This window comes from Pristiophorus japonicus, chromosome 9 (assembly GCF_044704955.1).
Source record: "Pristiophorus japonicus isolate sPriJap1 chromosome 9, sPriJap1.hap1, whole genome shotgun sequence".
Lineage (NCBI taxonomy): Eukaryota > Metazoa > Chordata > Chondrichthyes > Pristiophoridae > Pristiophorus > Pristiophorus japonicus.
Window position 1 is genome coordinate 53881953 of NC_091985.1, and position 21549 is coordinate 53903501.

Below are 21549 nucleotides of genomic sequence, written 5' to 3' on the forward strand. Positions count from 1 at the left end.
GCTTTGAAAGTGGATAAGTCCACAGGCCTGGATGAATTGCACCCCAGGCTGTTGAGCAAAGCAAAAGAGGAAATATAGCAGAGGCCTTGACCATCATTTTGCAGTCCTCTTTGGATTTAGGCATGGTGCCAGAGGACTGCTAATGTGGTACCCTTGTTTAAGATCATCATCAAAGGCAGTCCCTCAGAATCAAGGAAGATTTGCTTCCACTCTTAACATGAGTCCTTAGGTGGATGAACAGACCAATACGAGAGCCACAGTTCCTGTCACAGGTGGGACAGATAGCCTTTGAGTGTAAGGGAGGGTGGGACAGATTTGCCGCATGCTCTTTCCGCTGCCTGCGCTTGATTTCTGTATGCTCTCGGCGATGAGACTCGAGGTGCTCAGCACCCTCCCGGATGTCCTTCCTCCACTTAGGGCGGTCTTTGGCCAGGGACTCCCAGGTGTCGGTAGGGATGGTGCACTTTATCAGAGAGACTTTGAGGGTGTCCTCTGCCCACCTTTGGCTCATTCGCCATGAAGGAGTTCCAAGTTGAGTGCTTATTTTGGGAGTCTCGTGTCTGGCATGCTGACAATGTGGCCTGCCCAGCAGAGCTGATCAAGTGTGGTCAGTGCTTCGATGCTGGGGATGTTGGCCTGGTCGAGGACGCTAATGTTGGTGCGTCTGTCCTCCCAGGGAATTTGTAGGAGCAGACATTGATGACGAGATTCAACACCACCTCCAGTACACCAGTGCAGCCTTCAGCCACCTGAGGAAAAGAGTGTTCGAAGACCAGACCCTCAAATCTGCCACCAAGCTCATGGTCTACAGGGCTGTAGTAATACCCACCCTCCTGTATGACTCAGAGACATGGACCATGTACAGCAGACATCACAAGTCGCTGGAGAAATACCAACAATGTCTCTGCAAGATCCTACAAATCCTTGTTTAAGAAGGGAGAAAGGGATTGGCCGAGTAATTACAGGCCTGTCAGCCTAACCTAAGTGGTGGGAAAATTATTGGAAAAATCCTTAAGAACAGGAAAAATCTACATTTAGAAAGGCAAGGATTGATCAGGGACAGTCAGCACGGATTTGTTAAGGGAAGATCGTGTTTGACTAATCTGATTGAATTTTTTGAGGAGGTGACCAGGAGGGTTGATGAGGGTAGTGCATACAATGTAGTGTATATAGACTTTAGCAAAGCTTTTGATAAGGTCCCACATGGTAGACTGGTCATGAAGGTAAAAGCCCAGGGCAAAGTGGCAAGTTGGATCGAATATTGGCTTCGAGGCAGGAAGCAAAGGCTAATGGTTGATGAATATTTTTGTGACTGGAAGGATGTTGCCAGTGGGGGTCCACAGGGCTCAATACTAGGTCCCTTGCTCTTTACCTTTCCGCCACTGTTCATTGGTTTATATGTAACCTTCAGGGCTGCTGACCAAGGGCCGTGTGGCTCTTTGTTGGCCGATGCAGACACGATGGGCCGAAATGGCCTCCTCTGCGCTGTAGATTTCTATGTTTCTGTCCTCTATCGGGCCTCACTCTCCTGTGCCAAAAGCACCCAGAGCACAAAGTTAACTCTTGGCATCCACTATCAACTATCACCTTTAATCACTCTTCCCTGCCCCTCCACACTCACTTCATTCAAGTGCAAGGAGCCCGTGGACTTTATTTGTCATTAAGATTTAGATGAGCCGTTAGCTGCCTCTTTCCACTTGCCCACCAAGCATGACCTCCCTCTAGGCACCCACCCCTCTTGCCCTAGGCCTGAATCTGCACTTTCTCTTCTTTCTCACCCATGGCCCCTCATGTCCTCTCTGAGTATATCTCATCCAATAGACCCATCGTCTTCTCCCTTGACACGATTTAAGCTTCCCTTCCTGACCTCTATTAGCTCACATTTTCAATACTTCCACATGTATGCCCTCCCCTCTCCACCAACTCTTTCAACATCTCCACTGCCTTGGTGTTGTCAAACTGCTAGTCAAACCATCCAGTCTTCAATTAGCCATAATTTCCTTCAGTTAAACATTAGGAAGACAATGGCCATTGGCCTGGAAATTCCGGTCGGAGGCTTCCCGCGGACAATTGTCTCTGACCGGAGAATTTTTACGAATCTACCTGGTGGTCTCGGACGTGCCCTGGATTCCGGTGGGGAGGCATTCCCTTCCCACGCTGAGAAGCGTGCTCCCGTCCGAAGGGTTCCCACGCAGAAGACGCAGTCACGTGTGACTGCTCAGCCAATCATGTACGTATGCCACAGCTTTCCCATTAATTGCAATGAGAACTCCGTATCTACGAGTTCTCATTGCTATTAATGGGGAAAAAAAACACTAATAAAAAATAAAAAACAGACCACACATAATTAAAATTAATTGAAATTAAAGTTAATAAATGCCTTCGAAAAACAACTATTTTTCCGATTTTTTTTACGTTTTGTAATTCGGGTTAAAAATAAAAACTTACCTTAGTGGGCAGAGTTTTTAAACAATAAAATGTGTTTATTTAATTTAATTTTATGTTTTTGTATGTTTTAAAATATTTGCACCTGTAAAAGTAGGCTATGCTTCTGCTTTTATCAGGTGCAAGAATTTTGAGGATATTTGCTGGGCAAGATATGGGTAAATCCCGCAATCTTGCCCAAGCAAATGTCGTCGCTCCCGATCTGCGGATCATCTGTCAAGATCGGAAAAGCTCATTTTAAGCGCATGCGCATTGAAAATCGGCTTTTCCGATGCCTTCCCGGGTCCGTTGACAGGCTGTACAGATCCGGGAAGGCAGGAATTTTTGGGCCATTGTCTTTGGCCCCCCCCCACCCCAAATTCTGTGCCCTCATGACTTATTCGATCACCCTCCTTAGCCATCGTCTCGGGCTGAACTAAACTGTTCATAAACTTACCCATCTTCTACCACCCCAAGCTCAGCTTCCAGTCCAAAGAACACGCACTTCCATCTCCGTAACATCATCTGCCTCCGCCCTTGCCTTAAGCCCATCTGCTGCCAATATCCTCATCTATGCATTTGACACCCCCACATTCAACCATTCGAATGCTCGCATGGGCAGCTTCCCACCCTCCACTTTGTAAACTTTAGTTTATATAAAACTCTACTGCTGGTCTCCTATCCCACACCAAGTCCTACTCACTCATCATCCCTGCCCTTGCTGACCTGCATAGACTCACATTCCCAAACACCTCAAACTTAAAACCCTAATCCTTGCTTTTAAATCTATTCATAGCCTCACCCCTCCCAATCTCTGCAGCCTCGAGACCTACAACCTCCATCCCCAAACTCGCTCTTCTTCAGATTAGTTCTCTTGTTCTGACATCCCACTCCTTTTGCCCCATCACTGGTAAACATACATTTAACCATATAAACCTCATGCTCTGGAATTCTCTCTTTAAACCTCTTTGCCTCTCTTCCTTTAAGATCCTCTTTAAAACCCATCAACTCAGTTTATGGTGACCTTCAATACCATTTCCTTATGCTTAGTGTTCATTTTTTCCTGAGAGACTTTGTGAAGCAGCTTGGAGCATTGTTTCTATGTTAAAGGTGCGAAAGAAATACTTTTGCTACTTTCCGTTGAAGGATAAATGTTGACCAGGACACCGGGAGAACTGCTCTTCTTCACAGTGCTCATCATCATAGGCAGTCCCTCAGAGTCGAGGATGACTTGCTTCCAAGCGAGAAATGAGTTCTTAGGTGACTGAAGAGTCCAATACGGGGCCTATGGTCTTTGTCACAGGTGGGGTAAACAGTGATTGAAGGAACAGATAGGTGGGGTGCCTGGGACGCCACGCGCTCCTTCCGCTGTCGACGCTTGGCTTCAGCTTGCTCTCGGCGAAGAGACTCAAGGCGTTCAGTACCTTCTCGGATGCTTTTCCTCCACTTTGGGCGGTCTTGGGCCAGGGATTCCGAGGTGTCGGTGGGGATGTTACATTTTTTCAAGGAGGCTTTGTGAGTGTCCTTGAAGCGTTTACTCTGCCCACCAGGGGCTCGCTTGCCGTGTCAGAGCTCAGAGTAGCGCACTCGTTTTGGGAGTCTTGTGTCAGGCATGCGGGCGATGTGGCTCATCCAGCAGAGCGATGCTGGGGATATTGGCCTGAGCGAGGATACTGACATTTTGCAGGATCTTGCGGAGGCAGCATTGGTGGTACTTCTCCAGTGTTTTGAGGTGCCTGCTGTACATAGTCCATGTCTCTGAGCCATATAGGAGGACGGGTGTCACCACTGCTCTGCAGACCATGAGGTTGGTGCCGGGTTTGAGGTCCTGGTCTTCAAACACTCTTTTCCCCAGGTGACCGAAGGCATACTGAAGGCGGTGTTGGACCTAGTCATCGATGGCTGTCCTTGTTGACAGTAGGTTCCCGAGGTATGAAAAACGGTCCACGTTGTCCAAGGCCTCGTCTTAGATTTTGATAACCGGTGGGTAGTGCTGTGTGGCGGGGGCAGATTGGTAGATGACCTTTGTCTTACGGATGTTTAGTTTAAGGCCCATGTTGTCGTATGCCTCGGTGAAGGCGTTGATGATGGCTTGGAGTTCGGCCTCCAAGTGGTGGATCCGTTGGTCAGGATCACGGCTTGCATGTCATCGTGGAGCAGGCGGAGAATGGTGACAAACTTTTCAGGGCAACCGAATCTGAGGAGGACGCTCCATAATCCCTCACGGTTGACAGTGTTGAAGGCTTTTGTAAGGTCGAAGGCGGCCATGTACAGGGGTTGGTGCTGTTCCCTGCATTTCTCTTGTATCTGGCTCGCGTCCATTGTGCCTCTTAATGGACGGAATCCGTATTGCGACTCTGGGAGGAGTTCTTCAGCCACAAGGCGGCGGCGATTCAGGAGGATTCTTGCGATGACCGACCACAGAGAGATTCCTCTGTAGTTACCGCAGTTGGACTGGTCACCTTTCTTGAAGATGGTCATGATTACAGCTTCGCTAAGATCTCCTGGTATGATCTCCTCCTTCCAAATAAGAAAGGGGAGGTCATGGATCCACGCCAGTAGTGCTTCTCCGCCATGTTTTAGTGTTTCAGCGGGGATTCCATTTGCTCCTGATGACTTCTTGTTCTTCAGTTGTCGGATGGACTTTTCAACCTCATGCCGGGCTGGGGTTGTGCTGAGATGGTGGCGGATGGCATGCTGTGGGATGAAGTCGAGGACATTCACTCCAATGAGTGAGTGTCCTCGCAATGCTCCTTCCAGTGGGCACTGACTGCCTCTCTGTTCTTGATGAGCACACCTCTCTGTTCTTGGCCAGTAGTGAGGTACGGCCTCAGGTGCTTGGGCCGAAGGTCGCCTTGATTGCGCTGAAGAATCCTCGCACGTCGTGCTTGTCGGCTAGCTATTGGACCTCGGCCTTCAGACGTCTGTAGAGCTGCTTTCTTGCACTCGAGTTGTGTTGTTGCTTCCAGTCCAAGAATGCCTTGCGCTTGTGGCATATTAGCTCCTGGATCTCCTGGCCATTCTCATCGAACCAGTCTTGGTGTTTCCTGGTCGAGTGACCGAGCATCTCTTCGCAGGTGCTGATTATGGAGGCCTTGAGGGCAGACCATGCACTGTGGACACTCTGCGTCTCTGGGTCACTGGGAGTTGTCAGGTTGGTAGCGAGGCATTGGCTGAATAGGGCTTTCTTAGCAGGATCTTTTGTTTCTGTTGTCGTCGCTGTTTTGGGGCAATGTTGATGATGATGACAGAGCGAATTAGGCGGTGGACCATCCAGCAGTCGTCAGCTCCTGTCATGGTGCGGGTGATGCGCACATCTTTGCCGTCCGTCTCTCGGACAATGAAGTAGTCTAGCAGATGCCAGTGCTTGGAGCGAGGGGGTTGCCATGAAGCTTTATATTTGTCCTTCTGACGGAACAGGTTATTAGTTATGACGCGGCCGTGTTCTAAGCATTCCGTCAGGAGGAGGATGCCATTGGAGTTGGCTTTCCCTATGCCGACCTGAGGGGAAACAGCAGCGGAACAGGAACGAAGCAGGAGCCCTAAAGGAGGCTAGCCCCAGGACCCAGCGCAGCGTCGGTAGGAGCCAGCCACCACAGGGAGCAGCACTAGCCAGCTTGAGAGTGCGACGAAGGCAAAGTGAGCGACAAACCGGACGTCACAGCATCCCAGGTAGCAGATTGGTTGTGACTCTTGGTGCGAGGTGGGGCCCAGCGGGAGCCCGGAGGACATCAGGAGCCCGGAGGTTGGAGGACAACAAGAGAGATTCACAGTGCTATAGGTTCTTCAATGAGGGGGAGACCTGCTTAACGGCTCATCCAAAAGAATCACTCTCAGTACTGCACTGAAATGTCACCCGAGATTACAAACTTCCTGTCCAAGATCACTGAAAGCGTGGTCACCTCTCAGTTCTGTACTCTCCCACAATTATCTGTTCAAAGCTCTTCAGTCTGGCCTCTGCCCAACACATACGATGGAGATTGCCAGGATGAAAGTCAAAAATGGCTTCCTCTGATTGCAATTATGGTCAAAGATCCTTATTTTTCTCAACCTCTCTCCGTATTCAATATGATCGACCATGCCACACTCAGTCATCGGCCAGCTCAGTGAAGTGCCCTTATACAGTTCCACTCCTACCTGTCTCAACATGGTCAGGGCATCTCCAGTCATGGCCTCTTCTCAATCTCCTCCAGTCTTACATTCCCTCCTTTGCTTCTCCAACATTGATGATCTGTGCATCGTCCTTCCCTTCATGCCATCATTCTTGGCTGCATCTAGAGCTGCCTTGGCCCTAACCTCTGGACCTCCCTCTCTAAAACTCTCTGTCTAATTAGTTCTCGCCAGCTCTAAAACCGCCCTTAAAATCTTCTCAGCCAAACTTTTGGTCATCCTTTCAACTCTCCCACCATGGCTCAGTACCCATCCTTTTTATGCACACTCTGTAAAGTGCCGTGGGATGTGTTTCTCCATTAAACGCGCTATATAATTACAAATTGTTATTGCTGCGTTATGTGATACATTCATTTTTGAAACTTTGTGATTAAATTGACTACTATTTCAGGTATTGTTCAACTTAGATTTCAAAAACCTGATTAAAGTTTTAGTGCTCCCAATACTGCAACAACAGAATAATGGATGCCTGGGAGTGATTACAAGGCCATTAGTGATGTGATCCATGGGTTTGAATCACGATGCATGTGAACCATGTATACAAAGCATAAAGGGTTTCAACTAATCTCAACTTCAAAATTAGATTAAAACTTTAAAGACATACTACAGGAAAAAGCTGAGTATTCATTTGAAGGTGTAATTTGAAGAACAGGAGCTGAATTATAAATCCTCTTCGCCTATTTTCAGTGACTCATGATTCTGAATGCTCATTACTTTTCAGTGAGTTATCAGATCAACTCATTCATAAGAACATAAGAAATAGGAACAGGAGTAGGCCATACGGCCCCTCGAGGCTGCTCCGCCAATCATGGCTGATCTGATCATGGACTCAGCTCCACTTCCCCACCCACTCCCCATAACCCCTTATCGTTTAAGAAACTGTCTATTTCTGTCTTAAATTTATTCAATGTCCCAGATTCCACAGCTCTCTGAGGCAGCGAATTCCACAGATTTACAACCTTCTGAGAAGAAATTTCTCCTCATCTCAGTTTTAAAAGGGCGGCCCCTTATTCTAAGATCATGCCCTCTAGTTCTAGTCTCCCCCATCAATGGAAACATCCTCTCTGCATCCACTTTGTCAAGCCCCCCTCATAATCTTATACATTTCGATAAGATTATGAGGGGGTCTAGTAAGGAGGAGGAACTGAGGGAAATCCTTATTAGTCGGGAAATTGTGTTGGGGAAATTGATGGGATTGAAGGCCGATAAATCCCCAGGGCCTGATGGACTGCATCCCAGAGTACTTAAGGAGGTGGCCTTGGAAATAGTGGATGCATTGACAGTCATTTTCCAACATTCCATTGACTCTGGATCAGTTCCTATGGAGTGGAGGGTAGCCAATGTAACCCCACTTTTAAAAAAAGGAGGGAGAGAGATAACAGGGAATTATAGACCGGTCAGCTGACATCGGTAGTGGGTAAAATGATGGAATCAATTATTAAGGATGTCATAGCAGTGCATTTGGAAAGAGGTGACATGATAGGTCCAAGTCAGCATGGATTTGTGAAAGGGAAATCATGCTTGACAAATCTTCTGGAATTTTTTGAGGATGTTTCCAGTAGAGTGGACAAGGGAGAACCAGTTGATGTGGTATATTTGGACTTTCAGAAGGCGTTCGACAAGGTCCCACACAAGAGATTAATGTGCAAAGTTAAAGCACATGGGATTGGGGGGTAGTGTGCTGACATGGATTGAGAACTGGTTGTCAGACAGGAAGCAAAGAGTAGGAGTAAATGGGGACTTCTCAGAATGGCAGGCAGTGACTAGTGGCGTACCGCAAGGTTCTGTGCTGGGGCCCCAGCTGTTTACACTATACATTAATGATTTAGACGAGGGGATTAAATGTAGTATCTCCAAATTTGCGGATGACACTAAGTGTGGCAGTGTGAGCTGCGAGGAGGATGCTATGAGGCTGCAGAGCGACTTGGATAGGTTAGGTGAGTGGGCAAATGCATGGCAGATGAAGTATAATGTGGATAAATGTGAGGTTATCCACTTTGGTGGTAAAAACAGAGAGACAGACTATTATCTGAATGGTGACAGATTAGGAAAAGGGGAGGTGCAAAGAGACCTGGGTGTCATGGTACATCAGTCATTGAAGGTTGGCATGCAGGTGCAGCAGGCGGTTAAGAAAGCAAATGGCATGTTGGCCTTCATAGCGAGGGGATTTGAGTACAGGAGCAGGGAGGTGTTGCTACAGTTGTACAGGGCCTTGGTGAGGCCACACCTGGAGTATTTGGTCTCCTAACCTGAGGAAGGACATTCTTGCTATTGAGGGAGTGCAGCGAAGGTTCACCAGACTGATTCCCGGGATGGCGGGACTGACCTATCAAGAAAGACTGGATCAACTGGGCTTGTATTCACTGGAGTTCAGAAGAATGAGAGGGGACCTCATAGAAACGTTTAAAATTCTGACAGGTTTAGACAGGTTAGATGCAGGAAGAATGTTCCCAATGTTGGGGAAGTCCAGAACCAGGGGACACAGTCTAAGGATAAGGGGTAAGCCATTTAGGACCGAGATGAGGAGGAACTTCTTCACCCAGAGAGTGGTGAACCTGTGGAATTCTCTACCACAGAAAGTAGTTGAGGCCAATTCACTAAATATATTCAAAAAGGAGTTAGATGAAGTCCTTACTACTAGGGGGATCAAGGGATATGGCGAGAAAGCAGGAATGGGGTACTGAAGTTGCATGTTCAGCCATGAACTCATTGAATGGCGGTGCAGGCTAGAAGGGCCTAATGGCCTACTCCTGCACCGATTTTCTATGTTTCTATGTTTCTAAGATCACCTCTAATTCTTCTGAAGTCCAATGAGTAGAGGCCCAACCTACTCAACCATTCCTCATAAGTCAACCCCCTCATCCCCGGAATCAACCTAGTGAACCTTCTCTGAACTGCCTCCAAAGCAAGTATATTCTTTCGTAAATATGGAAACCAAAACTGCATGCAGTATTCCAGCTGTGGCCTCACCAATACCTTATATAGCTGTAGCAAGACGTCACTGCTTTTATACTCCATCCCCTTTGCAATAAATGCCAAGATTCCATTGGCCTTCCTGATCACTTGCTGTACCTGTATACTATCCTTTTAAGTTTCATGCACAAGTGCCCCCAGGTCCCGCTGTACTGTGGCACTTTGCAATCTTTCTCCATTTAAATAATAACATGCTCTTTGATTTTTTTCAGCCAAAGTGCATGACCTCACACTTTCCAACATTATACTCCATCTGTCAAATTTTTGCCCACTCACTTAGCCTATGTCCTCTTGCAGATTTTGTGTGTCCTCTTCAGACATTGCTTTTCCTCCCATCTTTGTATCATCAGCAAACTTGGCTACGTTACACTCAGTTCCTTCTTCCAAGTCATTAATATAGATTGTAAATAGTTGGGGTCCCAGCACTGATCCCTGCGGCACCCCACTAGTTACTGGTTGCCAACCAGAGAATGAACCATTTATCCCGACTCTCTGTTCTCTGTTAGTTAGCCAATCCCCTATCCAATATATTACCCCCAACCCCATGAACTTTTATCTTGTGCAGTAACCTTTTATGTGGCACCTTGTCAAATGCCTTCTGGAAGTCCAAATACACGACACATCCACTGGTTCCCCTTTATCCACCCTGTTCGTTACATCCTCAAAGAACTCCAGCAAATTTGTTAAACATGACTTCCCCTTCATCAATCCATGCTGACTCTGCCTGACCGAATTTTGCTTTTCCAAATGTCCTGCTACTGCTTCTTTAATAATGGACTCCAACATTTTCCCAAGCACAGATGGTAGGCTAACTGGTCTACAGTTTCCTGCTTTTTGTCTGCCTCCTTTTTTTAAATAGGGGCATTACATTTGCAGTTTTCCAATCTGCTGGAACCTCCCCAGAATCCAGGGAATTTTGGTAAATTATAATCAATGCATTCACAATCCCTGCCACTACTTCTCTTAAGACCCTAGGATGCAAGCCATCAGGTCCAGGGGATTTATCTGCCTTTAGTCTCATTATCTCACTGAGTACCACCTCCTTAGTGATCGTGATTGTGTCAAGTGCCTTCGCCCTTAGGCTATCCACTGTCGGAATATTGTTAGTGTCCTCTACTGTAAAGACTGATACAAAATATTTGTTCAGAGTTTCTGCCATCTCCATGTTCCCCATTACTAATTCCCCGGTCTCGTCCTCTAAGAGACCAACATTTACTTTAACCACCCTTTTCCTTTTTATATACCTGTAGAAATCCTTGCTATCTGTTTTTATATTTTGTGCTAGTTTACTTTCATAGTCCATCTTCCCTTTCTTAATCATTTTTTAGTCGTTCTTTCTTGGGATACCAACTGTATTCTACAGTTCTTCATAATATATCCTAAATTTAGGCACATCTTTGGTACTCAGAACTTTGATAGACCTCAAGAAAAATCACTTTTTGACATATGAACTTCAATATCAAGTTAATCTTAATTATGAATTTTGCTGTCAGGTCATTTTTGTAGACTTATAAGGCTACAATTTTCGGCCCCTATGGGTGCGTACGTGCTCCGTAAGGGCCACGCAAGTTCTGGGTTTTTGCGTGCAAAGCGCATGCTTGAAAACCCGGAACTTGCAATCTGTCAAGAATTTTCTTGACAGATCCAATGCATTCCTGGGTAAAGGACATTCGCAGGTGGAGAGATGGGCTATTTGTCCAACTTCTGCCCAGCGAATGCCCGTAAAATTCTTGCGCCTGGTAAAAGCAGGTGCAAGGTCTGCTTTTACCAGCATTAACAGTTTCAAAAAAACATAAAAATATATTATTTATACATTAAAAACCTGTGCAATAAGATAAGTTTATTTTTAGCCCCTTTAAAACATATAAATGTATTTTTCAAAATAATAAATTTGTTTTAAATAGTTAATTAAATGCCATTTTAATTAATTTTACATGAGTAATGTTTTTTTTTAATTTATCTAAAGTGTAGATGTATTTTTGGGGATATTCCCATTTATGCTTATGAGAATTCCGTGATGGGCTGTGGCCCATGTGATCCTAAGGGCGTTCCCAAACTGCGTGCTCCCGAGATAAGTGGGCCTCAACCCATGGGTTACCGCAGAGGCCCAGGACCGTGAATCTCTTTACCTCCCAGACTGCCAGATACGTGGGCATTTTATTTGCGGATCAACAGCAATTCCCCACGGGGAGCCCCCGACCGCTAATTCGGGGCCATTATATTACATTATATTAAAGAGGAATTACATGAATGCATAATTTATTACATAAAGGGTTTAAATTATTCACAAGAGCAAAACATTTGAGAGAGTTGTGTAGTGTTTGCTCACACGTAGCTTTCTCAAATCTGCTCAAATCATTGTGAATAAATAGGAAGAACCCACAATTGCTGCATTTTCAAATTTAGTTGGAGTACTGAAATTTGGAAAGCACTTTGATATCCCCATTAAAGTATTATTCTCTACAGATTTAATTTCCAATTTTAAAAACAGGGATTAACGTTAGAATTTATGTACAAATACAAATTTTAATAATCTGACATCAATTTTGCTCAAATTCCTACCTTCCAGACACTTTGACATTACATATTAGCATAAAAAAACCTCAAAAGTGCCAACAAGCAGTCTTATTGTAAAACCATCAGTAGCAACCAGGAATAACCAATTTAAAAATGTGTTATCTTTACAGTGCCAATAAGTCACAGATAGAATTTTAGAGAAGCCCCAACATTAAGCTATTAAAACATATGTGGGGCATCCCAAATGCTCAACTGGCAAATTATACCATTTTGTGTGGTCCTGAGCTACATATTATAGGAAGATCCCTGATTGATGCTAAGTTAATTGATCTCAGTGAGTGTGGTGATTTAGTGCAGCTGGTCTCAACTCGATACATTTCGATCATGACAGTGAAGATCCAAACGCAGTGAGAGATCAATTGCAGATGCAAATCATGTCCTACAACCCTACGGCACAGTACATTGAAGGGAGTCATATTGTGCCATTGTGCACCCTTAGCAGCATCTTAAAAATTGTAAATAAAATGTTAATGCTTTGCAACCTTTGTTAAACATGTGTATGAAAGTGTAGATATATACATACACTAACACACCAATTCCCTCCAAAGCAAAGGGAAGAGCAAAAGATTTGTACGTACTTGTAGGTGAAATGATTGACAGTTTACAGCCATGCCTAAAACCAGGATCAATCCCCATCAGAACCCGGCCACGAACAGGATTAATCAAAAGAAGCTGTCGAAGGTTTCTCCCAAACATTGCAATAGATTCCTTCTCGGCATCTGAGGTTAAACGGGATCTTAAAAGAAAGAAAGGAAAAGCAAAGTCTTAACTCCATTAGTTATCAAAATAAAACAACTACAAGACTATCCAAATAGAACAGAATCCTGATAACACAATATCGTGCACTTGTTTATAATTAACAGCTTAACTAAATTTCAGTATTATCCATCCACATAGTATCCAAAATGTGTCTTAAATTTATTTTCAAAAACTTACCACATAAAATATGTTGTATAAGGATGTGAAGGTCTTGAGAGGGTGCAAAAAAGATTTACAAGAATGGTTCCAGGGATGAGGGACTTCAGTTACATGGATAGACTGGAGAAGCTGGGAGTAGACAGAGAGAAACTGTTCCCATTGGCGAAAGAATCGAGAACTAGAGGACACAGATTTAAGGTGATTGGCAAAAGAACCAAAGGCGACAGGAGGAAAAACTTTTTTTACACAGTGAGTGGTTAGGATCTGGAATGGGTGGTGAAGGCAGATTCAATCACGGCTTTCAAAAGGGAATTGGAGAAGTACCTGAAGGAAAAAAAATTGCAGAGCTACGGGGAAAGGGCGGGGAGTGGGACTAGCTGAAGTGTTCTTGCAGTGAGCTGGTGCGGATTCGACAGGCCAAATGGCCACCTCCTGTGCTGTAACCATTCTTGATTTTAACCTATATATTACAAACTTGAAAACAAGCTCTTTTGATTGTGTAATGGGTAAAGGCATTAACTGGTTAGCACTAATCTATACGGACTTGAAGGTCCAAGGTTGAATTTCCAGTCTGTATTGGTCTCAGCTGGGGTAGTAGTTGGTAGCTAGAATTGGTTGTTACAAGTTTCAGATTTGCACGAGATATTCTCTTGGGTCCAATGTCACCAATCCCTCAGGTAATCAGACACTGCATTACTTATCAGGAATGTAACGTCACTGCCCCATATCTGGTCATACAATAGTGTGACCTTGGGGTTGTAACAATTACAACTGCTTGGGTGAGCTGGTTACTGTAATCTCAAATGTGCCCCAATGTGCATTCTTCCTATCCACTGGAAGGTGGATTGATAAACACATTGAGGTAAGACAAACTATAAACAAAACATTGGCTTATTTCACGAAAACAGAACAGAATACAATCTTTAGTGAAATTCAATACAATTTCTATTGCTCCTCAGAATAGTGAAAATAAATTACACAAACAGCCCAGCTTCACTTTTGTAAGTCAATATTCACTGAGCTAACTGTCTGTGTGCGAGCTTGCTGAACTGGACATGAAGGCAAAGATTTTACCTCTGATCCTCTTCTAGCTCCCTATATCCAGATATTGGCCAGTTGGGCTGTCAATCAGACCGAGAAGTTTGCATCAGAAACTGGCCCACACATTGGCACCTACATGTCCATTCAGCCGAGTGAAAAGCGAGCCACAGACATACTGTTAATTAAAATTACTCTGAACCTCCATTGCCTCGAGCTGATGTGGTATACGGGAAGCATAATTTGTCCAGCCAGTTGGTCAGAGTCTAATCCTTTAAGCAGAGAATCATAGAATGATACAGTACAGAAGGAGGCCATCCAATTCATCCCTTTCCCCTGCTCTTTCCCCATAGCCCTGCAATTTTTTTTCCACTTCAAGTATTTATCCAGTTCCCTCTTGAAAGTTATTATTGAATCTGCTCCACCACTATTTCAGGTAGTGCATTCCAGATCATAACAACTCCCCTGATTTTTTCCTCATATCGGGTTCTTTTGTCAATTACCTTAAATCTGTGTCCTCTCGTTACCGATCCACCTGCCACTGGAAACAGTTTCTCTATTTCTTCATGATTTTGAACATCTCTTATCAAATCTCCCCTTCACCTTCTCTGCTCTAAGGAGAACAACTCCAGTTCCTCCACAAACTGAAGTCTTTCATCCCAGATACCATTCTAGTAAATCTCCTCTGTACCATCTTGCAGACTAAAAAGTGTGGTGCCCAGAATTGGCCATGATTCTCCAGCTGGGGCCGAACCAGTATTTTACAAAGGTTTAGCACTACTTCCTTGCTTTTGTAATCTATCCCTCTATTTTTGAAGCCCAGGATCCTGCATGCCCTTTTAATAGCCATCTTGACATGCTGAATACTAATCCACATTCTCAAAAACTGTATGTTGTGGTTTTAACCTCTGTTGGGCTCAACTTAATACCAATATCTGCATATACATTACTCAAAATTCCTCCTAACTTAAAAAGTCAAAAATTCTAAAATGTGACATTGTGCTAGTGTCCATGAGAAAAGAAAATACAGCTAGTGTTTCTTCTCCTGTTCACTCCAGTGACTCCTGCTGGAAAGTGCATGTGTGGAAGTCAGAGGAGTACAGAATCAGCTTGGCTGTGAAGCATTTCATTATCAAATGGCCTACTGATACTCAAGCAGCTAGGCTCACATTTGAAAATTACCATGAGCAAGGTACCAAAAGGTTGCCAGTGCCGATTGCACTGTGCCCAGCAAGATTTAATGCTTTTAGGAGAGAAGAGAAAATAATCAACAATATTTTGAAAACAGTTGTCACCTGAATTCTCTGCACAGAAGTGGATAAATGAGACGTTTATATGAATCATCAGCAGAATCAGTCAAGATTTTCATAAATTCAGGCCTTGCAAAGCTGCGTGGTCTCCATCTAGTTTAGGGTTCAAACATGTAATTTCAATACAAGAATTTGATAATTACTTTTCTTTTCAAATATCATATTGTTTTTCCTCTGTGAACAGCAAGCTATGAAACTACCAACTGCACATATCCTCAGACACAGAGGCTACCCACTGAAGTGTCAGCAGTCTCCATCTAGCACTGAAGACAAAGGCACGAAAGTGACGGTTAATCTACATTTAGGTTCTGCATTCAATTATAGAAGGAATATTGGAGGCATGAAAAAGGTGCAACACTTAGCAAGTGTAGCATGCTTGGGAGCAAAAAGGTAACTTTGGACCACGGTCTCCAAAGCTCTCTACCACTGGGGTTTTCCTTGTGTCATTACAGGGTCAGTTGTAGACCAGTTGATAGAGACTGATTACTTTGATTAGTCAACAACTCCATTATCATTGTATCATGCGACTACCAGGATGGCAGAAGGCAAACTCGATTGACCTTAGCCTTTTTCATCTAGCAATTCCTCTGTTCCTGTGTAGATTCACTGGTGAGGACACCAGAGATGAAACTACAGAGTCATAATGATATATTTGAAATTTGATATGGGATGTGTTACCACAAATGAACATTGAAGCTCAATTACGGCATTTAAGATGGAATTAAATAAACACAAAATTAAAAAGTATAGGAAAAGAGCATAGGAATGAGATTAAAGACCTCTGAGGTGAAGCTCACAGCCTTCTCCTGTTCTAAAATGTCTTTAAAAGTTCTATGCTAGGCCTAAAGTCAAACAAGATTTCAGTTCAGCTCATGAACCCAATTGCTGCTGCGACTTTTACAGTACAAGTTTGAACAAGTTCAGTACTGAGTGTAATTTATAGCAGTAAAGACTAACAGAATGGGTTGTTGAATTCCTATTTAATTTTCAATGAATGATACATTTTAATACGTATAAAAAAGTACAGTATCTCTACATCTCACTTAAACTTTGTATTGCATTGGCACCCTGGCTGCTGCATTTTAATGTTCTAATGCAGATTCATTCATGAAGTTCTCTTATATAATGACTCCCTAATATCAAGTGCATCATATAGAAGTGAAAGGCACTTTCCCACAGGCAGGTAGGAAGGGAGAATCAAAGGACGAGTCAATGTGCACACTTACGAGTGCTGGCATTTACAGATGCCCAGAAACAGGTCAAATATGCTCATATTCAAAAGACATCCCCTACCTTTTCTTTTTGGGGTGGAGGGGAAAAGGAGAAAGAGAAGAACGGAAGAGATAAATAATTACATAGGTACGTTTGAACATTTAGCTTTATTAGTGTATAGACAGACCTTTCATTGACGCACCATCTACAGAACTCATTTTTCACTCTGTCAGGAATGCTGACCTTCACTGTCAAGATCTTCAATTTTTCCCCTCGGTTAATGGCTAGAATCTGAGTGCAAACATAAATAGCATAGACAGATGACACATAAAATACCCAAAAGACAAACTTATCAAGTCTCCTTACATATAAGCACTCGCTTGATGTTTTATAGTAAATCATACTGCATATAATCAATTAAGAAAGGTACTTTTATAGAAGTTTAAGGTCAAAAGCATAGACTTGATAGAAATAGATAAGGAAAGATAGCAAATACAGAAAGGTTGAGCTAAGTCAGCTAAATATATTTTATCAACAGTGGATACTGCACAACATCCTGTGATAAATTGCACAATTTTCTATTCTTACTGCATAAAGTGCCACTATTTTGCATTAAATGTTACAGGGACAGTAAAAATGCTGTTTTTTGAGTGGATTTGAGTAATAAACCATTTACTGACACTAATCATTTATCTAATCAAGTAATATGTAAACTTTTGAATCTTTTAGTTTATAATAGTCAATATTTAACAAATAATATTGCAAAAGAGTTGTGCTACATTGCTTTGACTCAAAAAACATCTCCCTTTTCCCAAAGACCAAAAACAAAGTAATTTGTTCTTACAAGCCTTTTATTTGGTTATTTTCATATCTGCAAAAATATATATTTTTAAACTTCTTTAAAAAAAACATCTTACATTGTTCACCCACAAATTACTTGCCCTGTTGGATTTCTGCACTTGCCTTGTGTCAAATATGGCAATGAGCCTGTTTCCGCAGTCACTCTAATGTGCTGCCAAAGAAACCAGGTCAAACTGCAAGGAGATCTAGAATCCATAGTTACAGTTTCCAATGTTGGCTCAATTGCAAGATAATGACCCTAGTATAAGAAGTAATTCTCTTAAGTGATTAAAAGCATTTAGCTTTATATATATATATTATATATATATTTTGTTTTTAAAGCCAAGTTTCATAGAACAACTATTCACAGTCTGCAGTAAAGCTGTCAAATTTGCAATTCAGTTGACAAATTAATCTTAGGAGGACAACCATTTTCATAGATAAAAACCACACATATGTATATCATAATCAACTGGAGATCTCTGCTCAATACATCTGCAGTAATGACATCACGATTGTTAATGCTTGTGTGAATGTCAACACACATTGAAGACATGGATTGTACTGACAGACGACATCTGCGCACATAGCCAATTCAGCACAATATCTGAATAATATCTCCACAAAGAAACTTGAAACATTAATATATTAAACAAATAACGGAGATATTTCAAGATTGCAATCTAATCTCAAGGCCTTGATTTGTAAATCGCACTTATCACATTTAGGATGCCATCTGAACCTCTTAATGTGTCTTGTAATCACTCTCGGGTATCCATTGTTCTCTACATTCACTCAGGTTATCCCATGTTGGATACATTTACACTATTAAAGAGTAATGCTGCTGTAGATATACAAATATCTACTACATCCCGGCATGCAAATGGCATCAGCCAATAGTACGAATCCAGAATCTATTTCCCAAAATCTAACACAAATGAATGGAATGTAACTTAGCACCATCTTAAGCATCCGAGATGAAAGAACTAGTGATCAACAACAATTTGCATTCATGTAGCACCTTTAACGTAGCAGAACAAGGCACTTCCCAGGAGCGTTATCAGACAAAATTTGACACCGAGCCACATAAAGGGATATTAGGATAGTTGACCAAAAGCTTGGCAAAGAAGTAGGTTTTAAGGAGCAACTTAAAGGAGGAGGAGAGGTGGAGAGGTTTAAGGAGGGAATTACAGAGCTCACAGAAGTTGAAGGCATGGCCGCCACAGTTGTAGGGCTGGAGGAGGTTACAGAGATCGAGAAGGTCGAGGCCATGGAGGGATTTGAACAAAAGGATGAGAATTTGCGAACGGAGGCCAAAACCTAGACATTTGGGAATTTGAAAGTGGCGTTGTCGTCACACCAAACTTCATGCATCTAGCTAGAACCTTTTTAAAAGCCAAAGAGAACAGTGGACATAAATAATTCAACCCCACCAACTCTTTTAAAACAAATTTCTATCACTGCTGTCTCTCATGAAGATACAAAAACATTTGCAGCCATGTATATTTCAGAAACTCCGTTTATATATTTGCAGCAAATCATACACTTTACTGTCGGGTTCTGCTGGGTAACTGGCACAACCTTAATTGGGTAGATGACAAATCAGTGCTATAAATACACACACTGCATATTTTCAAGAAACAGATGGCAGAAAATTTTAATATTTAAAAAATTGATTTCAGCAGGAAGAAAATGTTTTAATAGGTAGGCCTCTTCAACTGATCCCTCCGATCAGGAAGCCATGATTTTATAATATCTGGCTTATTAAGGCAAATGTAGAAAAACGTAACAGAAACAGTGGGGTCAAGCGCAGCCCCAACCTGGACACCCGTTTTTCATGCCTAAAAGGGCGACAGAAAAATACCTCTTAATTCTCTGGCTCCTTGCTGGTCCCTGGGAGCTTGCCACGCCGTCTCCAACATGGAAGGCCTGCCTGAAGCACCGCAGCTCGAAGGCTGCTGCTGCTTCACACAGGTAGGAATATTCAATATTTTGTATTTGCTTTGTTTATAATTTTATATTCAGGATGGCTCTTTATTTGTATAAGTAAGACTGTTGAATGCTTGTAGAATTGAATTACTTCTCTTTCCCCCCCCCCCCCCCCCCCACCCCTCCGTTCCCTACGCCTGATTTGTAAAGTTTAGGCAAGGTTTTTCTGAGCGTACAAAAATCTAGACTTACTCCATTCTAAGTTAGTTTGGAGTAAGTTTTCACTGCCTAAACTTTCAAAACAGGTGTAAGTGGCCGGACACGCCCCTTTTTGAAAAAAAAATCTGTTCCAAAACGAAACTGTTCTAACTGACTAGAACTGGAGCGAACTAAATGCCAAGAATTGCAATTTCTAAGATACTCCATTCTAAATCAGTTGCTCCAAAAAAATAGGAGCAACTCAGGCCGAAACTTGACCTGTGGTGATAAGACTGGCGTTACTGTTACTCTTGAACAAGAGTGCAAGGCTAAGTTGCTTAAAATAAAATGTGATGGTGCTTTATTGATATACTTCGACTTCTGTTGGTCAAATACCAGAAAGCCTGATTTTACAATACTGCTGAGCCCAACTGAGATGAGAAATTGTTCACACATTGAACAGTCAATGGCTGAAGTAGCTCCAGATCTGAGAGTTCACATAAAGCTCATCTTGCTTTATTTCGGTTAATATAGTCGAAATAAATTGAGCCATAAAAATAATTTTCGGAATTTTAAAACACTAAGTTTCTGCACTTTTTCAGAAACCGATGGTGTAATTCCATCAGAAGATAATCTGACACATGTAAATTACCATGGCTAGACAGAAAAGTGAACTTTACATAACAAATGTAACCTCGTGTGTTACAGTTGTTGGGACATAGATCTTAAAATGTCATCAGTAACTTCACAGCAGTTGCCGATAATTTTTGAAAATATTGATCTCAATTGTATTCATATGGGAGGGTGGTGGCAGCAGCCTCAGGGGGACAGTACTGGAGGTGAGAACACATCGGAACCTAATACAGTCTGCTTTAATTAGGATCAAGTGCTATTTCTAGTTTTGGTGAGTACTCTTGGTATAAAATCGCAGGTCATGCAGCTTAAAAAGTACCAAGTTAAAAAATATATTTTTCATAAAAAGGAAACACATGGAAACAAAACTTGCACATATATGCATTTAAAGACATGTTTGAATAGGTAATGTATGTCACAAAGTAGAGCTTTTGCATTAACTACCACAGTACACAAATCGGAGCGTTTGAATGTTTGAAGTAGCCTTCAATGGCAAGCGAATGTATTTAAAATAGGTTTTCAATATTATGCCTCATAACAAGCAAATCTACCAGCCACAGATCTGTGATGAGTTCTGCCTAATCTTCACTTGGCTGCTAAATTGTACATCTTATGGAAGTGGAGAATCTTAGTGAATGGGGTAAAATTGGCAGCGTGTCTCACCCTTAAAAGGACTTTAATGTTTAAGATAAGGCAAATTGCATTAATGAGCTCTTACTATGGATTTTTCAAGTAAAAACTCAAGTTTCCCAAATAAATTATTAATTCAGATTATTGCCAGTAAATGGCACTGGCAACAATATAATTCAAATCTGTATTCTTTCTTCTACACGATAACAGATTGCACTGTCAGTTGGACAAAAGAGTGTACCTTCCATAATTCTACACATGCTATTACTTTGCACTGAAGCCAAAAACATTAGTTAACTCTTTCCTGCAGTAACACATTAATTATGTATCGTATTTTCTTCATCAGGTCCAATCTGGATTCACGTATTATACAGCTTTGGGTGTCAAATCTACAAACACAATGTTATGGAGAAAGCATTTTAAATGGTATATTACCGATTCTTAAAAGTTTTTGCTCTTAATCTTTAAAAACGTTTATAATTTTTACTTACAATACAGTTCCAAAAGTCTATTAAAATCAAAGTGCTGTGAATTGATTTTTTAATCGTTAATCCAAGCTTATAATTTAAAAATTAAATATTTAATGCTACTTATACAAGTCAGAAACTAACAGTGACTCTGCTGCATAGTAGGAACGTAGGAAGATAGGAACAGGAGTAGGCCATTCAGCATCTTGAATTTCACCATTCATTTTGGT

General features: G+C 42.4%; 1 protein-coding gene across 1 annotated transcript in view; it reads right to left on the reverse strand.

Moving 5' to 3' along the window:
- The window catches only part of srbd1 (S1 RNA binding domain 1), a 384714-nt gene that overhangs the window by 292665 nt on the left and 70500 nt on the right, over positions 1–21549 (reverse strand). Inside the window, exons 11-13 of the mRNA XM_070889352.1 lie at positions 16810–16913; positions 15396–15503; positions 12723–12880 (exon numbers count right to left, since the gene is read on the reverse strand). Coding sequence (XP_070745453.1) covers positions 12723–12880; positions 15396–15503; positions 16810–16913 — 370 coding nt within the window. The remainder of the gene's footprint in view (positions 1–12722; positions 12881–15395; positions 15504–16809; positions 16914–21549) is intronic.